This window comes from Podarcis vaucheri (genome assembly GCF_965113315.1).
Source record: "Podarcis vaucheri genome assembly, chromosome: 12".
Taxonomy (NCBI): domain Eukaryota; kingdom Metazoa; phylum Chordata; class Lepidosauria; order Squamata; family Lacertidae; genus Podarcis; species Podarcis vaucheri.
Genome location: NC_138750.1, coordinates 7630181 through 7657631, shown reverse-complemented (window position 1 = coordinate 7657631; position 27451 = coordinate 7630181). Strand labels below are relative to the sequence as shown.

Sequence of the window (27451 nt, the reverse complement as noted above, 5' to 3'; positions counted from 1 at the left end):
AGGGTCATCTAGTCCAACCCCCGGTATTTTTTACCTATTTTTAAAAGGAAGGAAACAGAAGTGGGAAGGGGTGGAGAAAGAGATGTGGGCTTTTGGATCATATCCCTTTATGTGATTATTGTGTGAAGGGATGAAAAGCAATTTATTTCTTATTACAAGCAGAAAGGGAACTAGTCAAAGCTCAGTAGGCTTTAGATCTTTTCACACATAGAATTGTAGAATTACATGAGACAGCTATTTTATGTAACATATCCAAAACCTTAATATAGGAAGGATCAACGTGTATTGGCCAAGGGTGTATAATTCTAATCTCAAGGTGAGGTGGGGGCCTTAAAGGAATTTGAGGCTTGCCCAAGTTGAACAAGGAGATGTATGATGCTATAGGCAAGAGAAAAACTTATATCCCTAAGCTTAAATCAAACTGTTCAACTAAACTTATTCTGTCCAGGTAAGTAGACCAATCATCGGTTATTTGCAGAGGTAAACCCCGGAAGATTACCATTGTACCAACTTAGGGGGTATGTGATGTAAGTCAACATTGCATGTCCAAGGGACCCCTGACCGTTAGGTCCAGTCGCGGACGACTCTGGGGTTGCAGCATTCATCTCGCTTTACTGGCTTCCGGGTCATGTGGCCAGCATGACTAAGCCGCTTCTGGCGAACCACAGCAGCGCACGGAAGTGCCGTTTACCTTCCCGCTGGAGCAGTACCTATTTATCTACTTGCATTGGTGTGCTTTCAAACTACTAGGTTGGCAGGAGCAGGGACCGGGCAACGGGAGCTCACCCCGTTGCGGGGATTCGAACTGCTGACCTTCTGATCAGCAAGTCCTAGGCTCTGTGGTTTAGACCACAGTGCTACCCGCGTCCAAGATAACGGAAGTCTAATTTCAGATGCCTGTTAACACTAATATATAGTCACATCCTTGTATATATATAAAAAACCAACCCTTCGCTTAGATTCCTTACATTACATCTCTCTTTCCCCTTCTATTACCTCTAACTTAACTGGGGTGCACTTGACCCCAGGAATATAATGTAAGGTTTTCAAGCATGGGTGAGTGGTGGGTGACTTGAAGAAAAACAGTAAATGCAAATAATTTATCCCAGCACGGGGCTGAGTGGAGGTCATGTTTATTCACCAAGCACTTGACAAAAATGTCAAAAAAGTGATTGGATAATAGGTGGCTGCAGGAGATTTGCCAAGTAAAGAATTTAAATCAAAACTACCTCCCCTGTCTTCCACTTCTTCAGAAGTGGCAGCTAACACAGAACTACTCCAGGGACAAATTGGGCAGCGTGCAAAGAGCTCACAGTAGTCAGAACTCACTTAGTGAATCTCTAAGCAAATAATTGCCTATACCCTCATGCTTGCCAGGAAACAAATTCTCAGCAACTGGAAGTATCTCTACAGTGTTTGTTACCACAATTTAGAGCTTCTGGTATCATTTATACCCAAATCTCAACTGTTTTGGTGAAGAAAGCACAAATCTACATTTTTTAAATATTACGTATGTGTGTGCATTAAAAACAAACAAACAAACTCTTACCTTCTCATGCACCATCATGCAACTGGCGACGTCCTTTTGAAGAATTTCCGTAACGCCATTAGAAAGCCTTTCATACTTCAGCTTGGGCTCCTCTTCACTGTCATCTTCCTGGATTAATAAATTTTAAGAGAAAAGAGGGATACTAGTTTTCCTCAGGTTTACACACTTCTACTCTTCCCAACCCAACCCCAAAATAAAAATACTGCATAGCAACAGCCATAGATAACCCCCCATAAACCACTAAGAAATGGAAGCCAAAATACCAACTTCCTGGCACCCAAATTCTGACAGCATTTTTTCTTTTCATAAACATGTTAGTCAACACTGCTGTAGCTCAGGAAATGCTTAATAATTTCTTTAAAGCAGGAGGGGAAAATCCAGAAGTGTACTTGACAAAATAAAAGAAAGCCCAATATTCTAATTACTACACAAAATACATCACATATTTACTTATTTTCAAAATTTGTATACTTCTTAACTGTTGAAACTTCCAAGAGGCTTACACAGAACAGAACATATAGTGTACATTAAAATTATCAATGAAAAGTCAGAAGTTAAAAACAAGTTGAATAAAAATAAAAAATATCCACCACAATTTGGGTGGTGGTGGGGAGAACACACTCTCTGTACTCCAAGGAACCTCTCAGAAGCAAAAAATCACTTGCAGTTCTACTCTAAATCCTGAATATTAGGCAGGCAGCTCCTGTTTGGCACTAGAACTTTTTACCCAGGTTTTCTCTGTGGAGTGATCCAGCTATGTTGAGGCACCAATCTAATCCACTGATTATGACACATTCTGTATCTGTTATATGTATTTTCATTGTTGATTTTTACACCATGATATTTTAAAAATATTGGTGGTATAGAAATTATTGCAAATAAATAATATAAAAACAGAGTCGAAACAATCCGTTGTGCACCTCGAAATGGAAACCCTATGGGTTTTCGACAACATCAAAAAGGATGTTTCTGAAGCTTAGGAAACACACATTTTTCAGTGTCGTTTCTTTCCATTTGTATCCTACCCACTCCCTCTTGCCAAAGGAAGCAACAGTTTCTTTAAAAGAGTATTCCCAACACATTATTTTTCCGTGTGCATAGTGCTTTTACAAAGAATGAAAGGATGGCTCTCCACCACAAGGGGCTTGCAATCTAGAAGAAGTGGAAGGCTGGAGAAGAGAGGGGGAGAATGTGCAATGATTGCCGTTACATCTACTTAGGCTTACAGGAATTACAGATATAAAAAAGTAGAAATTACATATTACTTAATGACATGAAAAGCCAGCCACAGAGTGGAAGCCTCACAACATTCCCAGTTAGAGTAGACCACTAGAGGAAAGAGGGCTTCTGACCTTGAAATCTTGGGCAGAATCAAAACACTATTTCAGTCACTTGAACCTATTCTTTGTATCCGCCATTGGCTAACTGATGGTGTTAACCACACGTGGACAATGTGCAGGTAGCTTTGCGGGTTCCTCAAAGGATGATCAACCACACACACGCACTCGTTGTCCTGTGCTGACAACTGCATTCCTGTGACCCACCAAACAGCGGACTGTCTGTCAGCTGGGAAGCAAGGGCAGGTGCACAATGCAGCTGTCAATATTCTTTCCCATGCTTTGCCTCGCCCTTACCCCCTACCCACCTAGCTGGCAATGCGAAGAGCCCATGGATGTGCACATTCCTCAGTTGTTCCCACAAGTGGCCATTAGCTGGGTAGTAGGGAGCAAGGGGGAACTCGGGTGGCGCTGTGGTCTAAGCTACAGAGCCTAGGGCTTCCCAATGAGAAGGTCGGCGGTTCAAATCCCTGCAACGAGGTGAGCTCCTGTTGCTCAGTCCCTGCTCCTGCCAACCTAGCAGTTTGAAAGCACGTCAAATTACAAGTAGATAAATAGGTACCACTCCGGCAGGAAGGTAAACGGCGTTTCCGTGCACTGCTCTGGTTTGTCAGAAGCAGCTTAGTCATGCTGGCCACATGACCCGGAAGCTGTACGCTGGCTCCCTTGGCCAATAAAGCGAGATGAGCGCCGCAACCCCAGAGTCGGTCACGACTGGACCTAATGGTCAGGGGTCCCTTTACCTTTAGGGAGCAAGGAGGTGCTATGAGACTAGGAGGAGAGGTTGAAAACTCCCTATCACCTTGCACCAAACTGGGGGTGAGGGAGTGTGTACATGTGTGTACACATGAGAACAGTGTTAGAAACGCAGATATATAAGCTAGACGCCAAATGGCTCCTTAAACCAGGGATACAGTCGCCAAAACGGAATGCCTAGTTGCCATTTGGGGGCCAGACGGTTTGAAAGTCGTATTTTTCATTACGACTTCTTGGTTCCTGAAATTCATTCTGATTGTGCAGACAAAATATAACGGACAGAATTCTTCAGGATGTGTTGCTTGTGTGTGAAAACAGTCAAGATGAAAGGATCCTCAGGCACGCGCCTCCAGGTGGTGGAGACGTCAGGCGCCAACCTGGCATGCAGGCATCTTCACTTGGTCGCAAGTGGGCAATAGCCAGGTGCAAAATTTCGCCTGCCACCTGGCAAACTTTGAATGCCGCGTGAGAGTGAGTGGGCAGAAGGCTCTATGTGTCTGTGATTGAGACTTGAGTGTGCTTGTGGCTGTGTTTGTGTATAAGGAAGGGGGTCGGTGCTCTATTTGCATGCTGCCCTCCGGAGCCATAAAATGTTGGCATCCCTGGTGTAAATGAAAGATTTGAATGCATGTTTTCCTAGGCTGCATCAGCTTCCTAGAGGTGGAAATACTCAAGATTAAGGAAAGACAACTACCGTATTTTTCTCTCTATAACACACAGATTTTTTCTCCTAAAAAGGAAGGGGAAATGTCTGTACGTGTTACTGAGCGAATGTGTGGTCCCTGAAGCCGAAAAATCAGGCAAAAATCAAATTGCGCTTCACGGGGAAGGGAAACCTGAAAAGAGGAAGTGGCTGCTTTCCTGCATTCTGCCTCAGGGTCTTACTGCCCACCCGCTCTGTTTCGTTGCTGTGTTTGCTGAAACGGAACAAAGAGCAGGGAAAGCCCCTCCCCTCCAGGCAAGCAGAGGGGAAAGCAGAGTGCCGTTCCTTCCTCTCTGTGCTCCGGTGCTGCTGAAAACATGCAGGTGGGGGAGAGAGAGAGAGAGAGAGAGAGAGAGAGAGAGAGAGAGAGAGAGAGAGCTGGCTGGCTTGGGTGGGTGCGTGGGGGAAACGTTTGCCTTCCTTTCCTCCCTCCCGTTATACCCCACTCCTGCATTCTTAGCCCTTCTGTGTTTTTCCTTCCCTCCCCACTTAAAATGTGGTTAAAAAGCATGGATCCACATGGATCCTCAGGATTTTTGCACTGGGTCACCCCAAATTCACCATCAGAGCACATAGCATGTCCATGGCTACAGCCTGCCCCCCAAAAATCATGCACCCACTGTTGCCTAGGGCTGCAATGGTGCAAAAATGTGGTTAAAAAGCATGGATCCACATGGATCCTCAGGATTTTTGCACTGGGTCACCCCAAATTCACCATCAGAGCACATAGCATGTCCATGGCTACAGCCTGCCCCCCCAAATCACGCACCCACTGTTGTCTGGGGCTGCAATGGTGCAAAAACGTGGTTACAAAGCATGGATCCACATAGATCCTCAGGATCTTTGCATTGGGTCAGCCCAAATTCACCATCAGATCACATGTCTGTGGCCACAGCATGAAGCACAAAAATGATACATCCACTGTTTCATTCAGAATGTTTTTTCCCTTGTTTTCCTCCTCTAAAAACGATGTGTGTGTTATGGTCAGGTGCGTGTTATAGAGCGAAAAATACGGTAACCCACCAATAAAATCCCAACGTTGAAGTAGTCAGAAAGCCAAGCAATTCAAGAATGACTCCAAGAACAAAACTTCCACGTGTCTCACCTCTGAAGTAGGTAACTTCTGAACACATCCATCCTTCAAGTATAGGCTTATATCAGCCAGCCCCATGGATATTTGAGCTTCGTAAGACTCCCAAAGCTCACACCACTATGATCACCCCCCCCAAAAAAAAAAAAGTATTAAGAATCATTATGGGCAGGTTTAGGGGTTGTAAGGCCTGTTGGGTGAATTTCTACATGCCCAACTTTAGTTGTTTTGCTGCTTGATCAGTTGTTTGATCAGGGATCCACATATTTTGATTGGCTTGGTGGTCAGCCATCATTGTAGTCACCAATGACCCCCCTGAAGTGGGTAGATTTAATGCATGGGTAGGCAAACTAAGGCCCGGGGGCCAAATCCGGCCCAATCACCTTCTAAATCCAGCCCATGGACGGTCCAGGAATCAGAGTGTTTTTACATAAGTAGAATGTGTCCTTTTATTTAAAATGCCTCTCTGGGTTATTTGTAGGGCATAGGAATTTGTTCATTCTTTTCCCCAAAATATAGTCCGGCCCCCCACAAGGTCTGAGGGACAGTGGACCGGCCCCCTGCTGAAAAAGTTTGCTGACCCCTGATCTGTATGTCTTGCACTCTAACTTCCATTAGTCCTAGACTGCATGGCCAGTGTTCAGGGAAGACAGGACTGAGACCATAGAGAGGGAACCAAGTTGGAGAAGGATGGCGTAATCTCAGAGACTTCATGCTGTGCTTTGGAAGTAGATTCAGTGGCGTAGCATCAGGGGAGCTTTGATTTGCCAAGTGATGACAAAAATACCCATTTACTTAGAATTTGTTTAACCCTCCTCCACCAGCAACCCTCTCTCTTTATTCCAACTTTTTCTATATCTTCCTGAACTCCCACAACTGACAAATACTACCATATGGTTCACAAACCAGCAACCAATCACTTCAATGCCTTTAAAAGGGGTAAATACTCTGTGGATAATCCAACCTCTGTTTGAATTTGAAATCTATGTGATAGAACTGTGATACAGTTTACATTTGGACAAGCTTTTTCATTTTGTGTGTATATAAGCACACACAGAGTATGCCACTAAACACTGTACTTGAATAAATTTCAATTTTCTGCTAGAAGAGCAAGAACCCTACACAGGGTTCCCCTACACAGAAATCAACCCAGCTTTGCCACTGAATGCACACTCAAGAGACCTGCTGGCAATCCAGTATGTTTTAAACACCTTTTTGCCCCCTTCCCATGTTGCACTTTTAGATTTCCTCCTGCCAGCTTCTCTGAATCCAACCCAATGTGTGAAGTAGCCCTTTCATTGAATAATTACTGTATGTTCATAACACTGTTTTTCTTTCATATCTAAAATTTTAAAAAACTCAGGAATCCTTCCACAATAGTGGTTGAGGGTTATATAATATCAATTCCTTATATTGGGAGGCAACTAAGAAGCAGATACCTTCTTAATATGACCACATTTGCAGGATTTAAGTGCCGCCATACGCTGGTTTGCACACCAGTGAGGTAGCTCACAATTTCACTAAGCTATTGAAATAGTATCCTCACAAAACCACAAAGCACAAGCTACAGGAAATTTCTATACAGTAAATTTACCCTACATTTCAACTTTCTTCTTCACCTACAACAGCCAGGGACTTTGGTGTTAAGTTTTGATGACAGAATTTTTAAAAAAGGGATTAATATAGGGATGTCAACAATCAACGACACAGTTGTCGAAAACAATGTGTCAAGATGTCCAGCAAGATGCAATTTTTATTCAGTAAATCCAACACTGAACAAAGTTGTTACCAGTCAGACAGACTCAATGTCAAATTAGAGTGCAGGGCATAATCAGACAAATTACCTGTGCTTCTTCATTCTTGACAGATGCAAAACAGTTAAAATCAAAAAAAGTTAGCGCAGTCTGCAGCATCTATGTTATGTGACAATTAGCACATAATTGCATTTACGTACATTTTTATTATGAATAAGACACTTGCAATGTACAAATGATCTGCACACTCTGGGCATAAACACGCAGAGTTAAAAGTGAATTCTAGGCATCAAAGTCATTATAATAAGATCCAACATGTTGCTGAAGTCTGGACATCAAATGTGCAACCAAAGTGAAAAGTTAATTCTAGTCTCCCAAGTATTTTGCATAAAAGCATTCATCCACGGACCATTAGATAAAGTTACTGTAAATAAGTTTTGCCTGTCTTATTTATGAGTGAAAACTAAGTAATTCCTCCTGCGCATGCATATACAAAAAACATATACTTTCAAAAACTCAGCTCACTGAAGCATTCTGCCAGGCTTCAAGAAAAAACATGAATAAAGAGAGAAACTTCAAATATTGCGCACACTGATGTACCCATTTCATGATTTTCTGACAGGTATCTCTTATGTTAAATAAAAGTCAAGCTAAAGGTGAATTTGAGAGGCTTTTTCTTTGCTGTAAACAAACAAAATGAAAAACTATTTGTAAAATACAAGATTACTCCATTTCTGCAGACTATATATCACCCTTCTAAATAAAGAGACGGAAAGCATCAACGGCAATTGATGAATCAGAGTTTAACATTATATATATATATATATATATATATATATATATATATATATATATCCCCCCATCTCTCTCTCTTAGGAGAAGCTTTTATGCAGCATGAACTTCTAAAGGTAAACACACGGCAGCGTAAATAAAAAGCAAATCAATAATTTTTGTTAAATTTTAATAATCCTGCAAACCTACAAATAAAACCATCATCAGCCTGAGTTGAGATGACAGTTAGCTACGTTTCTATGACAACCCGGTTGAACAGTACAAGTCTTGACTTGCAGCAAAGCTTAAGATATGAACAGAGTGACATTTACTCCATACAGGGAAACTCACAGCTTTCTTCTTAAAAAAAAATAATAAATCAATTTCTCAACTAACATGGATTTTTACTAAGTATATGGCACTTTTAATTAAAGGCAAAGTCCTGTATACTATCCTAAAGGATTCTCAAGTCATTTGGAAAAATAATAATATCACTGTCGCTTGCACTGTTTTGACATTTCCGTCTGGTTCTCCCCTCACATTTCTGTTGCAGGGAAAATACACTCAATTTTAAGACGTATGAAATAGTTGTGATCTATCCCTCAGCTATTGGTGTCGTATTTTACCAAGTCAAAAGATTAACATTTTATACACACATAATGCCAGGACCACAGACTTATTTCACTCCCTACAGCTTCCAACATAATCAAGGGATATTTTTCACTTTAAACAGCAGACATGTTCCACAATGTATAACAAAACGCTGCTCAAAATCACACACACACACCCCTTTTTAAGTTGCCTTTTCTTTGGAGCCAAGAAACTACCACCACAGTCCAATACAGAATTCAATCACAGCCAAGAAATATGAGCAATAAAATAAATGAGCTTACTGAAATTAACGTACTGCACATGTGTACGCGTGTTGGATTGTGGCCTATACATAAAGGGTGTTTCTGTGCGCAGGTGTGCAGTTCAGAACTTGAAAGAAAACTTTAAGCCGCACTGACAGAAAATGTGCGGTTCAGCCTATACTTGGGATTTTAAAGAAAACAAGCATAAAACTCAGCTATTGCATAACTAATTGCCAATTTGTCATAGTAATCAATTCAAAATCATTTTCCAAATGTTCACTATTTACCTTCTCACTTTGCATCTGAAAGCACAGGAACAGCCAGCGTTATTACCCAGCAAGAACCTCAGTTTTCTGTGGACAGTTTCTGCTAAAAGCTCCACACATAACACTAATGCAATTAAGTAATGAGATCAGAAAACTGCTTAGGGCTGTATCGTTCATTAAGACCAAACTCCTTTGAGCAAATCAATGGCAGGCTTCTCTTTCTCTTCTTGTAATCAAACTACAGGTTGGTCTACCTTGGCCTTCCCCAACCCGGTGCCCTCCAAATGCTTGGGACTACAACTCCCATCAGCTCCACCCAGCATGGCTGTGATGGAGAGCACTGGGGGCTAGTACAAAAAATCTGGAAGACCTGTTCAAATGTGGAACGGTCTCCCTTGGGAAGTTGTGGACTGTCTTTCCTTGGTGGTTTTTAAGCAGAGGTTGGACGGCCTTGTGTCATGGATGCTTTGGCTGAGATTCTTGCATTGCAAGGGGGCTGGACTAGAGGACCCCAGGGGTCCCTTCCAACTCTAGGATTCTTTATACAACTTTAAAAGATCAACTGCCGTATTTTTCGCTCCATAAGACGCACCTGACCATAAGACGCACCTAGTTTTTAGAGGAGGAAAACAAGAAAAAAAATATTCTGAAGGTAACAATGGATGTACAATTTTTGTGGTTCATGCTGTGGCCACAGACACGTGATCTGATGGTGAATTTGGGGTGACCCAAAGCAAAAATCCTGAGGATCCATGGGCTTTTACCTCTCCCCTCCCAGGCAGCCACCTTTATCTCTAGCGTCCCTTATCTCCCTCCCCGATCACTTGCCAATCAGCTGCTTCCTTTCAACACTCCCTTCCCTCTTGTTTGCCTTAGTGTCTTTTCCTTAGCTGGAGCAGTTTTTTGTTCCTCCTTATCTTCTAATTTCTCTCCTCATTGTTTTAGCCTTCCTGTCTCCTCTCCTTGCAAGTTCGCTGTCTTTACCTCCCCCCTCCCAGGCAGCCTCCTTTATTGCTAGCGCCCCTTATCTCGCTTCCAATTGCTTGCGATCAGTGACTTTGTTTCAACACTCCCTTCCCACTTTCTTTTTTTAAAAAAAGCATTATCTGCTTTTCTCCCCTGGGCAATTTGGCTCCAGGGACCACACATTCGCTCCATAAGACGCACAGACATTTCCCATTACTTTTTTAGGAAGAAAAGTGTGTCTTACGGAGCAAAAAATATGGTAGTTTTAATTAGCATTTCTAATATTAACAGATCCTTATCTCACTTACCCACACAACAACCCAGGAAGCCTAAATAAGGTGAAGTATCGTGCCAATTTTACATATGATGACAACAGTCTCTTAAACCATGGTTAGAAGACTGCTCTAACAGTTATTAACCTATGTGTTGTCTATATTTCACTACAACACAGGGGTTTGTTTTTCACTTGGGCTTGATGCACATAGTTAACATCAATGCTCACATATGCTCAACTGCTGTTAAGATGCAGGATGGCATTCATGACCAGAAGAAGGAAGGCCTGGGAGAGAGAGTTCGCGATTCCAGAACCTGCCCCGTATCTTTCCATGCCAATTATACATCAGCCTGCAGAAGTGATTACTACTGAACCATTCTAACTTTGGTTCTTCAAAGGAAAAGCCAAAGTGGAGGAAAGAAAACGGGCCTTAAAGGGGCCCTGGGTGGGGAAGGAAGCAAGAGCACATTGCTCATGTCTGCCACCAAGAGACGTTCACGGTGAAGCAGAAAGCACACCAGAAATTCAGTCTTCCTTGGTCTCAATCATTTGCACCAACAGAACAGAGCCCACTCATCATAGCAAGGGCGGACTTTGGTAAACTGGCGCCCCGAGCGAGGACAAAATTGGATGTTGTTTAGTCATTTAGTCATGCCCGACTCTTCATGACCCCCTGGACCAGAGCACGCCAGGCACTCCTGTCCTCCACTGCCTCCCGCAGCTTGGTCAAACTCATGCTGGTAGCTTCGAGAACCCTGTCCAACCATCTCGTCCTCTGTCGTCCCCTTCTCCTTGTGCCCTCCATCTTTCCCAACATCAGGGTCTTTTCCAGGGAGTCTTCTCTTCTCATGAGGTGGCCAAAGTATTGGAGCCTCAGCTTCACGATCTGTCCTTCCAGTGAGCACTCAGGGCTGATTTCCTTCAGAATGGATGCGTTTGATCTTCTTGCAGTCCATAGTCTCCTCCAGCACCAGAATTCAAAAGCATCAATTCTTCGGCGATCAGCCTTCTTTATGGTCCAGCTCTCACTTCCATACATGCCTGCGCCTAAATCTGGCACTGACCACAGACCAAGGGTTGCAGGACAGCACCCATGGGCATGCATAACCCCAGAGGCCTTTCCTGGTGCCCAGGGAAGACTCTTCCTTCTGATGAAATTGAAAGAAGTATTCCACCATAGAATGGGCTGCAGCCTGCAGGGTGTCCTTGATTTACTGCCCAAAATAGTTTCTCTGGTTGCCAAAGGTGACCATGAGCCCCAAAAGGTTAACAACTCCTGCACTAGGCCTTGTTAAGTCCCCCCACTCCCACCCAGCTACACACGCCGGGAATATTATTTGATATAGAATCTCTCTCTTTCTCTATTTTAACAGACTGGGCGCTTCTTTATTCTTGTTTAGTCTTAAAGCAGGAAATTTATAGAAACTTGACATTTATATAACGCTTTGGAACAGTCATGTTGCAGAACTGGAATTCTCCTCATTGCCCCTGACCACCGGCCAGATGGCTGGGGTTGAAGGGAGCTTTAGAGTGCCCAATGAACCTGGTGCCCTCTAGATATCGTCAGACTCCGACTCCCATCAGCCCCACACTCAGCATGGCCAAAGATCAAGGGTGATGGGAGTTATGGTCCAGCAACATCCAGAGAGCATCACCTCGGCAACCCCTGACTTTTCCTAGACATCCTCTTCATTTTCCCCCCAAATGCTTTTTATTGAGTTTTCTGTAACATATATAAACAAAATAAATACTCTAAAGTTCAACCATCATGTGTCTACTTATTTACACACGCTCTCTCGCGCACGGACTTCCCTCCCTTCCTCCCTCCATCCGGCTTTCGTATTAGATTTTCTCTTTCACAGATTCTTAGTTATATTCTATCCACATCACAAAATCTATTGTAATCCTGCTCCAGTCTTTAAACTTCTACAATTGTTACTCAACAAATTTACACCATTCCTTTTTGAACTTTGTTTCTTCTTGGTTACGGATCCTGTGGGTCAGTTTTGCTAATTCTACATATTCAACCATTTTTGTCTGCCACTCCATTTATGTTATGATGGTATTTATGCTATGTTGGTATTTCCTGAGTTTTCCATTTTGGGGCTACTTTCTCTTGAAATGTTTAAGATATTTAAAAAAAAATAATTGTTAACTTTGCTGCATTAAATGTGCATTCTGTGGTTGACCTCCTTTGTAATGTTTTATTTCGAAATCTTTAAGATAATATTTTAGTTTCCTGTTAATTACGTTGCTTTGAATGGCAGGCCATGTAGAGACCACATAAAGCTAAACCAGCCAATAGAGACCACATAAAGCTAAACCAGCCAATAACTAAGTTATTTTCTATTTTGGCAGTGGTTTGATATTTAAATGCACCAGCCTTGCTCTCAACACCTCCCCTGGAATTACACCTTTCATTTCATTACTGGAGTTTGATTCCCACAAGCCTAATCACCGAAAGCTTATGATTCTTGAATTGGTCGAGATGGATTATGACATTTGGCTTTCTCTCAGCAATCTCCTTCTCCCTCTTTTTATTCCTTTTCCACGGAGGATTTATTTAAGCTTTTCGCCTTCTTGAGGAAAAGTACCACACAGTAGGGCAAAGAATTATGATGATATGGCTACTACCACTGAATATATATTAAAATAGTTGTATTGAGAGCACAGAATGCAATATACAGGTGAAAAGAAAGCAAACAACATTTTCTGCTCTTCCGAGTTGCCACTAAATTACAGTCATGCTATCAGCGTGAAATGCCAACTTCAGTTTCACTTTTAGAAGTCTGCCAGCAATGAAGATGAGTTGGGTTATGAGAAGCAAAGGCTCTGCTGAATTCTGCAATGTGTCACAAGATCCCGTACTGAACAATCCACCCACAACCCAGCGCTGTCCTGACTCGCCCCAGCGCCACCATAGGAAGTCTACGCTGGCAAATCCTAGGCAACAGCTTCTGAGAAGGTTGCACAACAGCGAATAGATTAGATTTTAATTTAGATGCTGCTGTCCTGCAAACGATTATGCTCAAAGTGGTTTGCAACAGGCACCCAAAACAGCAGCAACAATTCTCTCAGTGCATGTGGTATGAGGCGTTTAAAGTTGACTGTGTTTGCTCACATTGGCGAAAGCTGTTAGTTAATCCCGTATGACCCAATTCAATTTCTATGCATTTCCTTCACGGCAAGAGGTTATATGAAGTAACCTATAGGCCACCTGAGCCACTGTGATAGGGAAGAAAGGTTTCTTCAGCGTAGTAAGTAGCCTTATACAGAGTCAGAATAATGGTCCATCTGGCCCAATGTTGTCTGCACTGATGGCAGCAGCTCTCCAAGGTTTCAGGCAGGCAGCCTTTCCCAGCCCTATCTGAAGATGCTGAACCAAAGACCTTTTGCACACAAAGCATGCGCTCTACCACTGAGCTATGGCCCACTGCTTTCACAAGCTACAGGAAAAGTATATTGATACTTAAATACTACTTCAGAAAACCCATTAATGTGAGCTACCAATGCATGTAACTATGTGCAAGGAAGATTGTTCTGAAGTATAATTTCCCCCTATCATAACAAGATGTCAATGTCTTGCAGCTGCAAGAAACTTCATGCGGCGTTTATATAGAGGCTTGACAATCTGCTCAACCCGTTTTCTGAAGGCTTGCAATGGCATGTCCAAAAGTCCAGTCACAATCTAAGCCAGCCAAGAGGTCCAAATAAACCGGTTTACATAGCCAACAGTACTATGACGTCAAGGATGACCTTGCATATGGGGCACAATAATATTGTTTTCCTGCTTCAAGCTGACGTCTGACAGCAATGGCAGAAGGGAGAGCTTTTTGCTCCCCAGCAGTTCAGGAATAGGGGTACAAATGCTTGCATCCTGCTCTGAGAGGAGACATCTCCCATGCTTCAACACACTCCAAAAAGCTTCTTCCCTCTCCCCTGTCAGTTGGCCTCCTGGCTATGTGATATTCCTATGTCTCTAATAAGGAACGCATAGCCCAGCAGGAAACACATATATATAGAGGCGTGTTTCAGCTGTCATTTCCTACGGAAATTTTTGCCGTAGGAGTAAGCAGCAAGCACACATATACACACGTGCACTTTCTTCTTCCACACCCAACTAAAGAAGGAACTTCTTGACTTGATAAATCCCATGGCTTCCAAACCGCTTGTAAATAACGGTTAAACCACAATTTCACAGTTCAGACATCACAGAAAACTGATGTAATAACCCAAAAGACTCGTCTTAAACCAGGGTCACAAGAGAAGAAGGAAGAGCCTCTGTGGGATTTAGCATAGTGTGATGAAAGCTTCTGAGAGGAACTGACTCTGGAGACTTCTAGAAGATGGCCATTTTTTTAAGAATTAGCATCATTCTCTCTGATCTATTACTGCTTTAACAAACTATGTGTTAAATATCTGATTGGCTAATTAACACAATGCTTTTGGCCTATCAAAAGCAAAATGAATTTCACATCCCTCTTATCAATCTGCTTTTTAAGATGTCCCTCATTACCCTTGCAAAAAATTATCACTTACCTGCGACTGTGCACTGTACCAACTAAACAGGGAATGAGTATTTGCCAAAAGGGCTTTCTCCACTCATACCTCACCTGGACAACAGGACAGAGACTATAAAATCCACAGCCTGGTACACACAATAGGAGAGGCACAGCAACTCCTCCTTTTCTCAAGATAAAGTCAGCCAACTCCTCTCAAAACTCAGTAATTGTCACCCTTCAAAAGGACCACTTGGTTTCTCACCAAGCTCCACAAACCTTCAAGGTACCATATTCTTCCCTCAAACCTGAGCCATTGTTCAGAAAGGTTCCTTGATGTCAGAACATGCAAGCTCTGTACAAGAGACACTGCCAACTTCATAAAGATCCATGAAAGAGCACTCCGACAAAGTTCTGTCTCTTTAAAACATTCTCCAACCTGAACAAAATCCCACTGTTCTTTATTACATCACATTTTGTTGCTTTCTGTTCACTGATGTCCCTTGTGAGCGCCCTCTTTCCAAGGCGTTTTGTCTCTGGCCACTCCTCATTTGGCAAGTATCTGACCCACAGACTGACACCTGGGTGCAAAGAGCTGTAGTGTATGAATACGAAGCACTGCTCAGAATCTTTTTTCCTTCTCCAGAAATAGTAGGCCGTGTTATGTTCATGCACAACTAAAATGTAAGGACAAAGCAGGAAAGAAAACTTTCAGCACTGCTCTGTCCACATCAATGAATTAATATTGTGAGGACATTACAATTCTGTTGATATAGTAATATTTCAAATTGAATTTCATTCATGTCATATGCACTGCAGCATTTTTATACTTTAGATATTCTACGACACTCAAATAAGAGAATTGGAACTTCTAGTTAATATTAATAGCTCATTAAATTAGCCATCTAATTTTCACCCAAGAAAAGGAGATACTAGAAAATCCAGAGAGTCATCCACTTGGTTTACAAGTCAATCCTAATATGACGTATACGATTATCTTTGTTACACATCACCAGAAATTTGTTTTTTAAAATTGATGCAGCAAAAGATTCCATTTAAACGCCAATATATTATTTAAAACTCATCCTATAGGCTCAAAATGATGAATTATTTCTATAGCCTCATTAATGTTTTTGCCCCTTTTAAACAATTTTTAAATCCTGATATCTCGTTAAGGCTCATCAGAGAAATTTCCCATTGCAGGGCAGGGATAATTTGTGCGCTAATAACAGTACAGTGATTGTGAAATCTTCTGCGCTGAGATGCTTGTCCAGAACCAAGTGATTGGCTACCAAGCCAAGCTTAAGGGGTTGTCTCCTCTCATATACATCGCCCTCTGGTCCACACCACAACCTGCCGAAGTTCCTCTGGTGGAGCGTTGAGAAGGGCCTTCTCTGCTGTGGCACCTCCCATGTGGAATGCTCTCACCAATGAGATCAGGCAGGCACCAATTGGGGATGCTTCCAACAGCTATCAAAGATGCATCAGTTTGTACAGCCATTTCTTGAGCCTTAGTTCTGGTTCCCTGACTCTCCGGTTACCGTGATGATGCTTTAATGCTGATTAAAACAAGTTCAATACCTCGAAACGCAAATACAGTTGTCACAATACACAAAGCGCAACAGGCTGAATGATAAGAATTGTGAAAGTTTTACTGGTTCTTTCCTGTCGTAAAGGTCTAGTCCAGTATGTGCAACATATACAGTTTATATGTATGATGTATAACCTATGGGGCTAAGTCCAATTTCTTCTTTTCTTATCTTTTCCTACTGCTTATTCTTGTAAGTTCTTGAAAGTTCCTGTATAACACAATCCTTAGGTAAAAACAGAAAAGTCCACAAGGTAATGCTGATTAAAGCTATGCTGTTGATGATTTATTATCGGAATATTTAACTGAACTCACCTAAACACGGTTGTGTTGGTGTGCAGTAATAACAAGAAGGGATTTGTTTATTTTTGTAGTTTGTTGCACAATTAATTCCATGCATGCCCAATGGGACATCTCGCTTACATTTATTCAGTAGGAAATTTCCGTGCCACATAGAAAGCCACTTTTGAAACAGAGATTTTCAAAAGTTATTGATATGGGAGAGGGATGTGGTTTAACGTGAAACGTCAAAAGTTCATTGAGTAAGTCCAAGCTCTTGACCATGCCTAAAGCAGCTCTTTGGCTTTTTTAGCAGAACCCTTGTGTTCTACTTCATCCTTCCTTTACAGCCTAGGACTCACATACCTACGGGACCGCCTCTCCTGGTGTGCCCCGCGGAGGACCTTAAAGTCAACAAATGACAACACTTTGGAGGTCCCAAGTCACAAGGTGGTTAGATTGGTCTCAACTAGGGCCAGGGCCTTTTCTGTACTGGCCCCGACTTGGTGGAACGCTCTGTCACAAGAGACTAGGGCCCTGCGGGACTTGACATCTTTCCGCAGAGCCAGCAAGACAGAGCTGTTCCGCCTGGCCTTTGGTTTCGACTCAGCCGGACCCTTATGTTTCCCTCCCCTTATGGTTTTGATCTATGGGCTACTTTTAAAATGAGGCTGCATTTTAAATTGTATTTTAACCTGTATTTTAAATTGGTTTCCCCCCCCCTTATGTTTTTATTGTAATTTTACTGGTGGTAGCCACCCTGAGCCAAGCTCTGGCCGGGAGGGCAGGGTATAAATAAAATTTTTATTATAATTATTATTATTATTATTATTATTATTATTATTATTATTATTATTATTACATGAGCCCCTGCCACAAATGTATTCAAACTTTATTCTCTACTTTATGAACAGTTTATCCTGCTATATTCCCACCCCAAATAACCTCATCTGCCTTAATGTGTAACTCCAGATTATGCACAAAAGCATCAAATAAGCAAACAAAACTAAATTGCATCTAGGAGTAATAACTGAAACAGAAACCTGCTCACAAGTAACACTTTTGATCATTCTCTTTATCATTGGTAGGGTGAAAGAGAAATGGAAAGGAAAAAAATAAAATTAATGTACATCATACATGCAATTTCAGAAACCCTATACAAAGTTAAAGAAAAGATTTTAGTGCTCCAAGATTGCAGGAAATATACTTTTCAAGCTAAAGCAGTTTTTCCTCCTGAGAATTAAAATACTATTTGAGATTATTATTTTTGCTCAGCATATCAAGGAGGAATAAGGAGTAGTCCATCTACTTCATAAGAAAGAGTTCATACTGCTCCAAATCATACGTAAGACAGTAAACTGACAAGCACTTACAAAAAATGATCTGGTACAATTACATGAAATATTTAGGGGGGGGGAATCACCTCAACTAAAATGTTTGTTTGACACATAGAGTAATGTGATAAATATGCAAACTTAAAGTGAAATATTTTATATGTACTAGTTTAAACACCTGGAAAACGACAGAGACTTATACAGTAAATAGCTCTAGAACTGCAATTCTATGCCCGCTTGCATAAATATAAGAACAACTGAGCACATTAGGATTTACTTTTGAGTAAACATGCATGATTGTCTGTCAGACTGATAGATATAAATCCCACAGTTAAATGCTACATGAACTTAGTAATAAAACGTCTCACATAACATTTTAGTCAGGATCTGCACAAGCGGTAATCTTTTGTTACTTTTAGGCGGGGCACGAACCATCAAGGGGTTTGTGCAGATAGTCCCTAAAAATTTCCAGGGGAAACCCTGCTGTTTACACCTGTCAGTCAGGTTTCCTCCAGGTTGACATTTGCTCCAATGCAGAGCTAAAGAGAGAGTTTGCGGGGAGCAAGAAGACAAAAGCGCTGGAACCTGTAACTTCTTACTCCAGCAACATGTACTGTATTTTTTGCTCTATAAGACTCACTTTTTCCCTCCTAAAAAGTAAGGGGAATGTGTGTGTGTCTTATGGAGTGAATGCAGGCTGCGCAGCTATCACAGAAGCCAGAACAGCAAGAGGGATCGCTGCTTTCACTGCGCAGCGATCCCTCTTGCTGTTCTAGCTTCTGAGATTCAGAATATTTTTTTTCTTGCTTTCCTCCTCCAAAAACTAGGTGCGTCTTGTGGTCTGGTGCATCTTATAGAGCGAAAAATACGGTAAGTTACTGACATTCAGAATACAACAAAAGGATGGAAAGGAAAAGGCGAGGGCAACAAGGGAACAAGGGATCGCTTTAAGCAAATACAATTAACTTATGCTAAGGTTTTGTCCTCGTTAAGCCAAAAACTTTAAGGAAGAACTGGGTTTTTGGGAAGGGCCACTCAAACCCTTGGCTGCTTTAAGATGCGGGAATTAACAGGCACTCAAAAAGAACAAAAGTGTGAGAAGTTACAGAGGAAAAGGGAGCAAGCTTAGAATGGGCACACAGAGAAATTTAGACCAGAGAGAATATACTTAGAATCATAGAATCATAGAGTTGGAAGGGATCCCCGAGGGTCATCTAGTCCAACCCCCTGCAAGGCAGAAATTTTTAAGAGAGGGAATGCAACAAACCATGCATGCAATAAACCTAATAACACACCCACCCCAATTTTGCTTTTCCTTCAATTTTGCCAAATTAAATTTCCATTTAACTCAGAGGCTTGCAGGCATCATACCATAAAAACATTGCCATTAAACATCTATTTTGTGTTTCTCATTCTCTCCATTCTGAAACGAAAACTGGACCATCAGAATTAGCAATGCTAAATATAATATTATGTGGCATTACACAGAGCAGGACATCAAGCCTTTGGCAAAGGCTGATATTTACAATGCAAGAATCATCCGTTTGGGCTACCAGCTGCCCTCGCAGCTCCACTTTTTACATGAAAAATCAATAATAATCTTATTGTTGTTAGAATTGGTCTGAAGAATTATTGCTTTTTCAACTTCTTTAGAGAGCCAAAAAAGTCCCCCACCCCTGGGACAGAGCTACTCTGGGCACCTCCAACAGCTTTTTTTACTTGTCATTATGACAAAGAGTTTTTGCAAATTATTCCTCTTTGAAAAGGTTTGCTATGCAGTATAGTATAGTATAGTATAGTATAGTATAGTATAGTATAGTATAGTATAGTATAGTATAGTATAGTATAGTATAGTATAAGCTATGGTTTTCCCAGTAGTGATGTATGGAAGTGAAAGCTGGACCATAAAGAAGGCTGATTGCCGAATAATTGATGCTTTTGAATTATGGTGCTGGAGGAGACTCTTGAGAGTCCCATGGACTGCAAGAAGATCAAACCTCTCCATTCTTAAGGAAATCAGCCCTGAGTGCTCACTGGAAGGACAGATCCTGAAGCTGAGGCTCCAATACTTTGGCCACCTCATGAGAAGACTCCCTGGAAAAGACCCTGATGTTGGGAAAGATGGAGGGCACAAGGAGAAGAGGACGACAGAGGACGAGATGGTTGGATAGTGTCTTCGAAGCTACAAACATGAGTCTGACCAAACTGCGGGAGGCAGTGGAAGACAGGAGTGCCTGGCGTGCTCTGGTCCAGGGGGTCACGAAGAGTCGGACATGACTAAACGACTAAACAACAACAAAGTATAGGAACTACCACCCATAAAATCCAGCAGCAAATTCTTTTAGTTATGCAGAATTACATATTGTTCCTTAGGATCCTGGCCATTTTTTAATCCATTCTTTCCAGGATCCTAAGGCCTTTTGTCACATCTTTTTCCTGCCCTTTGGACAGTCTTTACATCTTTCTCCCCTAAAAAAAAATAGTTTTTTTTAGAATAAACATGCACAGAAATAACACGGCTACTCATGCCTTGCAATGTTATTTTACAAAGCAATGATAGCAGTCATAAATCTAAGCTTGGTTCAGAGCACCATTAAATATCAGTTCCTTTCTAAAAAATCTGTAATATACAAACATTGTTTGAGTAAATGAAAACGAGATTGACACGAAGCAAAACTGGCAGCATTCAGCTTTCAACTTTCAACAAGATTTATTTTGTCAAGAGTCATTATTTTACCAGAGCTGTGTGACTATCCATATTTATTTTTAAATATCATCCATTTTGTGTTTTCAGTAGCAACACAGTCCCCTAATTGTAATCGAAGCCTAAAAATCACTTGCCATAACTTCTCTGTAAATAAGCAGCCTCCAAATTTGAAATGAATCAAAGAAGCTGGAGGAGGTGGGGGAGAAGAGCGTGTTTTCCTTGCTTATTGACAAAGGACTGACATTTAATACAACTGGAACATCACCTGGCAGTGCTCAGGTATGAATTCTTTTTGAAGCAACCTTACCTCAGACTCATCTGTAGATTCTTCATTGGACCTGGGCTCCTGAAGACAATACAAAAAAGGGAAGGAAGAGGTTACAAATGCAGACATAATATGCAATAGACATGCAAAGATTTGTTCAGAAGTACATGAATATAGGATTTGTGGCTGTACTGTATTCCCCCATGGTCTTTTTTGCTTCTGGAAGTTAAAAGGCAAATAACTCGCAAAGATTTAGAAGATTCTGGTTATATTCTAAAAGAATCTGATTATATTCTAGATCAGCAGCGATGTTGATTTCTGCATCCTTTGTACCAGGATATGTTATGTGAAATCACACGCTGATAGCAGATAATTGTCATGTTGTTGCGAGATACCTAAAGCAGACAACACACACAACGAGCACTATACTTATTCAGTTGTTTCTAGGAATGAAGAAGGCACGCTACCACCACCAGCACAGAACAAACAGTTGCTTCTGCCGCTGTGGAGATTAATAACAAATGGAACATTTGCTTGAGTCTAGCCCTTCATCTCGTACACCAGGTGATAGTAAGATTTAAATCTGGAGTCCCACAGATATAGCGCATCCTTTAAAAACAAATGTTTCATCAGAACTTTACACGCAGGCTTGTTCTTGTTTATCTAATATATACTTTGTGGTTTCTCTGTCTTGGTCACACAAAAATACACTCATCGCATGTGTCTCCTACAGCCAGGTAGGGCTCCTCATGGTTCACTGTTGGGGTGTCTCTTCACTGTACGTGTCCCATCTCACAATCCCTTAAGTGGCAAGTGATTGGTCAGCAAAGATGATACAGGCTTTCCATTTCTTTTATGAGGACCTGAATTATGCTGTTTTGCACTATTAGTCCGTTAGCCTAATACTGTAGTACCTCGGGTTACAGACGCTTCAGGTTACAGATGCCTCAGATTACAGACTCCGCTAACCCGGAAATAGTACCTCGGGTTAAGAACTTTGCTTCAGGATGAGAACAGAAATTGTGCGGCGGCAGCAGGAGGCTCTATTAGCTAAAGTGGTACCTCAGGTTAAGAACAGATTCAGGTTAAGAACGGACCTCCAGAACGAGCGAAGTTCTTAACCAGAGGTACCACTGTATCTCGCTTCACTGAATTTGTATTAGAACAAACCAAGTGGTTCTTCTCCTAACCATGATGGTTGGGCATTGGCGGCTGCAATGCTCCCGACTACCAATTGCTGGAAACCACAGAAGGGAAGAGTTGTTCTTGTGCTCAGGACCTCCTTAAAGGTTTCGCATCTGCTTCGCCATTGTGAGAACAAGATGCTGGACTCGGTGGGCCGTTGGCCTGATCCTGCGGGTACTTCTTATGTCCTTCAGTGGTGAAGTCAATGTACAGTGGTGCCTCGCAAGACGAAAAGAATCCATTCTGTGATTCTCTTCGTCTAGCGGTTTTTTCGTCTTGTGAAGCAAGCCCATTGACGGATTAGTGCTATTAGTGGCTTTTAGCGGCTTATCTGCTGATCAGATCAGCTGATAAGCGGCTTAGCGGCTTAGAAAAAGGGGGGAGGAAAAAATCCCGCAGGAACTCGCAAGACATTGTCGTCTTGCGAAGCAAGCCCATAGGAAATTCGTTTTGCGAAGCACCTCCAAAACGGAAAACTCTTTCGTCTAGCGAGTTTTCCGTCTTGCGAGGCATTCGTCTTGCGGGGCACCACTGTATTATTTTTATCCCACAGGGCACTCAAGGCCGCTTCATATTAAGAAATAAACAAGCTAAACTTCTGTAACAAGGGACCAAACAGTGAAACATTCTCTCTTACAAGTGCATTTTGGGCTCTTCCTTGAGAAATTGTTAACGTATTGATTACGGCCAACTTTTCGCGTAACAATTTCATGGATGTCAGAGATGTTCAGCAACAAACAAACACAAAAAATATATGCCATTATTGTTGGGTATATGGTTAATCCCACACACTTCTATTTCTGAAGACCTCTCTTCACTTTTGTGGCTCACATGAGATAGCTGTTTCTCTTTACATGGGAATTTTGATTACACTGGATTCCCTTTAAAGGATTGCTCAATTTAAATTCACTCAAGAACTCTCGGTGGCACGTATGTTAAAAACCAACATTATTCTTGTTACATTTCTCAAGCCGTCAAAGAACGTATGACTTAAAAATCTCTTCTTCACAAGGCAATGAATCTTCCTGCCGCATACACACAAACACACACACAAGAAATTGAGTCTATTCTTGCTAATCTCTCACCTGTCCAGTGGTAAATTCTGCTGATGCCATGCCTCCACAGAGGTCAGCAAAATGAAGATTTACTTAACGCATTTACAGTTATCAATAGCAATAAAAGGTTACAACTAATATGCTGACAGTGAACGTAAGCATTTTAACAACTGCATGATGGAAACAAAGACTATACAAGAGAGAAGGCAGTTCAAACCTTATGAGGCAACATTTTGACAATAAGATGAATAACTGTTGCAGGGTGGGTGCTGGAGAAGGGGTGGGAGAGACCCAAAACGGCAAAATCCCCTGTCTGGGTTTACACCACAGGGTGAATTTTGGGCAGTAACGTCACAAAATAGATTCTTGTTGAGACAACTTTTTGAAATCAAGACTCCTCTACCACGATGAGCTCTATAAAATTCAGACCTGCCAGATACATGGTGGTGATACAATAACACTTCCAATATTGCAAAATTATTCTGAAACTCTTTTAAATCCTAGCATCTGGTCTGCATAGGGCTGGAAAGCACTTCTAGTTCCTAGACACCTAAGGCAAGCCCTGCCGGGTTGGACCCAAAGCCCTCACTGCCCAACGTTCTGCTTCCATAGCGGACTTTGACATGCCTATAGGAATCCCAAGACAGCAGGGCATAAAAGAGTACTCAGCTCGTGACTCCCAGTGTCAGGGCTGGTTCAGCTGGACGACAGCATGGAGACTCCAATGAGCTGTAAAGATTATTCTTTGTCCAAGGAAACAGAATACAGTGGTGCCTCGCAAGACGAAAAGAATCCGTTCTGTGATTCTCTTCGTCTAGCCGTTTTTTCGTCTTGCGAAGCAAGCCCATTGAAGGATTAGCGGATTAGCGCTATTAGCGGCTTATCTGCTGATCGGATCAGCTGATAAGCGGTTTAGCGGCTTAGAAAAAGGGGGGGAGGGGAAAAAACCAACAGGAACTCGCAAGACATTGTCGTCTTGCGAAGCAAGCCCATAGGAAATTCGTTTTGCGAAGCACCTCCAAAACGGAAAACTCTTTCGTCTAGCAAGTTTTCCGTCTTGCGAGGCATTCGTCTTGCGGGGCACCACTGTACAGAGAAACCTAGGGCAAGACTGGCCCCAGTGAAGCAGTTGCCAGAGCTGACTTCCTCTTAAGTCTCTTCTCCAGCCAGCTGTTTTCCTAACAGTCTTAAACCTTGTCAGGGTGGGGCTCCCTGTGCTCCCTGCTCTGCTATATATTGTGCCCTTGGAGACAAGGAAAGATGAGAGCTGAATACAGTAGGACTGGCAGACTCCCATGAATCTGTTGCGGCCTCCGTCCCCACCTCCTCCTTCTCAGCTGCCTGTCCTACGTCTACAGTGCTTTCTGCCTCTCACTCAAGCCTGATGCTTGTTCAGCATCCAACTATTCTGCCCACCCCCTCCTCAGACCTGTCTTCTGGGTCCTGCCACCACTCCTCTTCTGAGCATCCCTAGGTGGTTCTCCAGCTGGAGCCTCCCACCCACCACTCCTCGTCGTCCAGCCAGCCCCTGACACACAGCAACCGGCATTTAGTCATCCTACCTCTGATATTGGAAGTAATGCAGCCATCTTGACTATCTCCAGGAATTATCTAATTCTCCATCACAATCTCAAGATCCCTTTCCTAGTTAATCACCATCAGAATATATGTGAAGTTGTTTCTTTCAGTGTGTGTGTGTGGCTCCCTTCTCTCTTGTTGGCATTCTGATTATTTTGATTATTTGGTGGGATAATTGTTATTTGTCTTTTGTATCTGGACTTGACTGACATACTGTTTTTGCGAGTAAGATCATTCCAGGAGTGACCTGAAAATGAAAGCACCCTGCTGATATGAGAAGACAAAGGAAGTAAATGGTACTGTGATGGCCTGGGATTCCGATTCGGAGGATGAAACAGAGGAATCCCAGCCTGCACAGGAGTCCCCGCCTCCAGGGCCGGCTGAACTGGGGCAAGGCCTAGATGCTGAGGAGCCTGCACCTGTGGCAGTGCATCAGGAGCTGGCCCCAGGTGAAGACCTTCTGGCCCCAGAGGGGCTTGATGACTCAATGGCCACAGGTGAGCCTCCTCCAGGGCCCAGTAACCCTTCGGCCTCTCCTGATCTGCAGAGGCTTAGGGCAGAGAGGCGAAGGGAGCTGGTTGCCCCCAGGAGGAGTGCTCGCCTTAAGGCCAGAGGAGGCGGGGCTCCTGGGGGTCGGGACCGCCCCTGACCTTGGAAGAGGATAAAAGCCCAGTCAGGCCGGCCCCAGGTTGTGGGAGCAACGTCGTTGCTGGCTTCGGACCTTCCTGTGTTCTTGATCTCTGCTCGGCCTCCTGTTCCTGACTATCCAGTACTCCTGTTCCCTGCTCGGCTTCCTGTTCCTGACTATCCAGTACTCCTGTTCCCTGCTCGGCCTCCTGTTCCCGACCATCCGGCGTTCCTGTTACCTGCTCAGCCTTCTGTTCCAGCGTTCCTGTTCCCCGCCCGGCTCTCTGCATCGGACCTCGCCCCTCTTCGGGTGGACTCTGCTACACTCACGGTACCTTACCCCCGGGACCAGCACAGGTACCATCACAAATCTCACCAGAAAACATACATAAAGAGACTAGTACTGACCAAGGCAAGGGGGACCTAGTTATCTCGAATTTTGACACTGGAACTAGGTTCAGAGGCAGTGCTGACTCCTTGAACACCATGGTTTACAGATCTTCAAAACACATTTCCTAGCTACTGATGGGTACCTATGCAAAACAAAGTCCCTTGCAACCATGATGGTTTGTATCTATTCAGAAGTGATCATAATGTCATGGTTAAGCACCAGGAAAGAAACAAAGGAGAGATGAGAAATCACTCTGGAAAGGGAGTGGTCATGTATTCATGAGGCTGGATCCTGATTTGCAACCCATGCTTTGCAGAAAGCCAACTCCAGGCACTGATATTTACAAATGTAAAATACTACTTCCCTGAGAACTAGCAATATAGTTTCCTGAAACATTTGTGTGTGTGTACGCATATAAATCTAGTAAGTCACATTATTAACAAATGAACAAAAACCCCAGAGGGGTCCCCCCCCCCAAATGGCCTAGTGTCTTGCTTTGTCTGTCTTCCAGTATAATATTCCTCTCCCAGTCAAAGATAAACTTCTTTTCCTCCCACTGCTCTGCCTTTGATCCTCTTGTGAACCATGGCAGACAGCAAGCAGCAGTCAACTGTGACACCTGTCACTCTGTCTCAATATTACATCCAGCTCCCAGATTCCAAAAATCCTACCTTAAACCTTTCCTACTGGGATTTTGAAAAACTGGCCTAAAAACAGAGTCCGTCAGCGCTAGCATATATTGATTCTCTTTCCTGAGTACCAAAAAAAGAATCTAGATGGACCTGAATTCTCTAGAGACAGAACAATTCTCCAGAGAAGAACTCCTGTAGATATAAACCTCCTCACACCATTGTTGTTCTTGCAAGCAATTAAATATGCAGGACAGCATTTTAAAAAGCAAACAATATGGTTACACACATCAGGTTTCATAGTTATATAAATTAAACATCTGCTTTTTAAGCAAAATAAAAAATGAAACCACCAAGATTTAGGTGCTGTCTCTTAAAGCCAAGCATTTGCGGAAGCAGTACCATGCCTGTTACTTGTAAATATGTGTGCACACACATGCAAGCATGTTCATCAAATGAAATGAGAGATGATCATCTACATGAATCTTTTAAAAAAGAATTCAACTGTTAATCTGCAGGCTAATATTCTAATTGCCATTATTAAGGATAGAACAGCACATAAACATTTATTTTTGTTTCCTTATAAAATCATTTACAGCCTGCTTTTTAACCCTAAAAAAGAACTTCCATACGTAGTAGCTTACAGTGAAACATGAATACATGTTTTAAGGTAGGACAATAAGTCCTTGCTCTATTCTTCCCCAGCAACAGTTGCTGACAGACATGCACCCTCTAATCCTGGAAATAATATATGGCCTAGTGACTAGCAGATATTGACAGCCGGATTGTCCATGAATTTGTCTTAATCTCCTTCTGGAGCCATCTAAGTGGGTAGCCATCAAAAAGTCTTAAGACAGCAAATTCCATTGTTTAGCTATCTGATGTGTAAAAGTAGTGAGTCCACAAAAGTTCCTAGCTTTCAAATACATTTACTAGCCTGCTGTGGGCTGGCAGAAGAGGAATGGCAACCTCCAGTCCTCCTGGAGCATTTTGA

The 27451-nt window shown here is 42.5% G+C and overlaps 2 protein-coding genes across 2 annotated transcripts in view; one reads left to right on the top strand and one right to left on the bottom strand.

Annotated features, from left to right (window-relative positions):
* The window catches only part of STARD3NL (STARD3 N-terminal like), a 292381-nt gene that overhangs the window by 226618 nt on the left and 38312 nt on the right, over nucleotides 1-27451 (top strand). The window lies entirely within an intron of this gene.
* VPS41 (VPS41 subunit of HOPS complex) overlaps nucleotides 1-27451 on the bottom strand; it is a 114814-nt gene that overhangs the window by 84374 nt on the left and 2989 nt on the right. Inside the window, exons 3-4 of the mRNA XM_082192764.1 lie at nucleotides 21035-21073; nucleotides 1550-1657 (exon numbers count right to left, since the gene is read on the bottom strand). Coding sequence (XP_082048890.1) covers nucleotides 1550-1657; nucleotides 21035-21073 — 147 coding nt within the window. The remainder of the gene's footprint in view (nucleotides 1-1549; nucleotides 1658-21034; nucleotides 21074-27451) is intronic.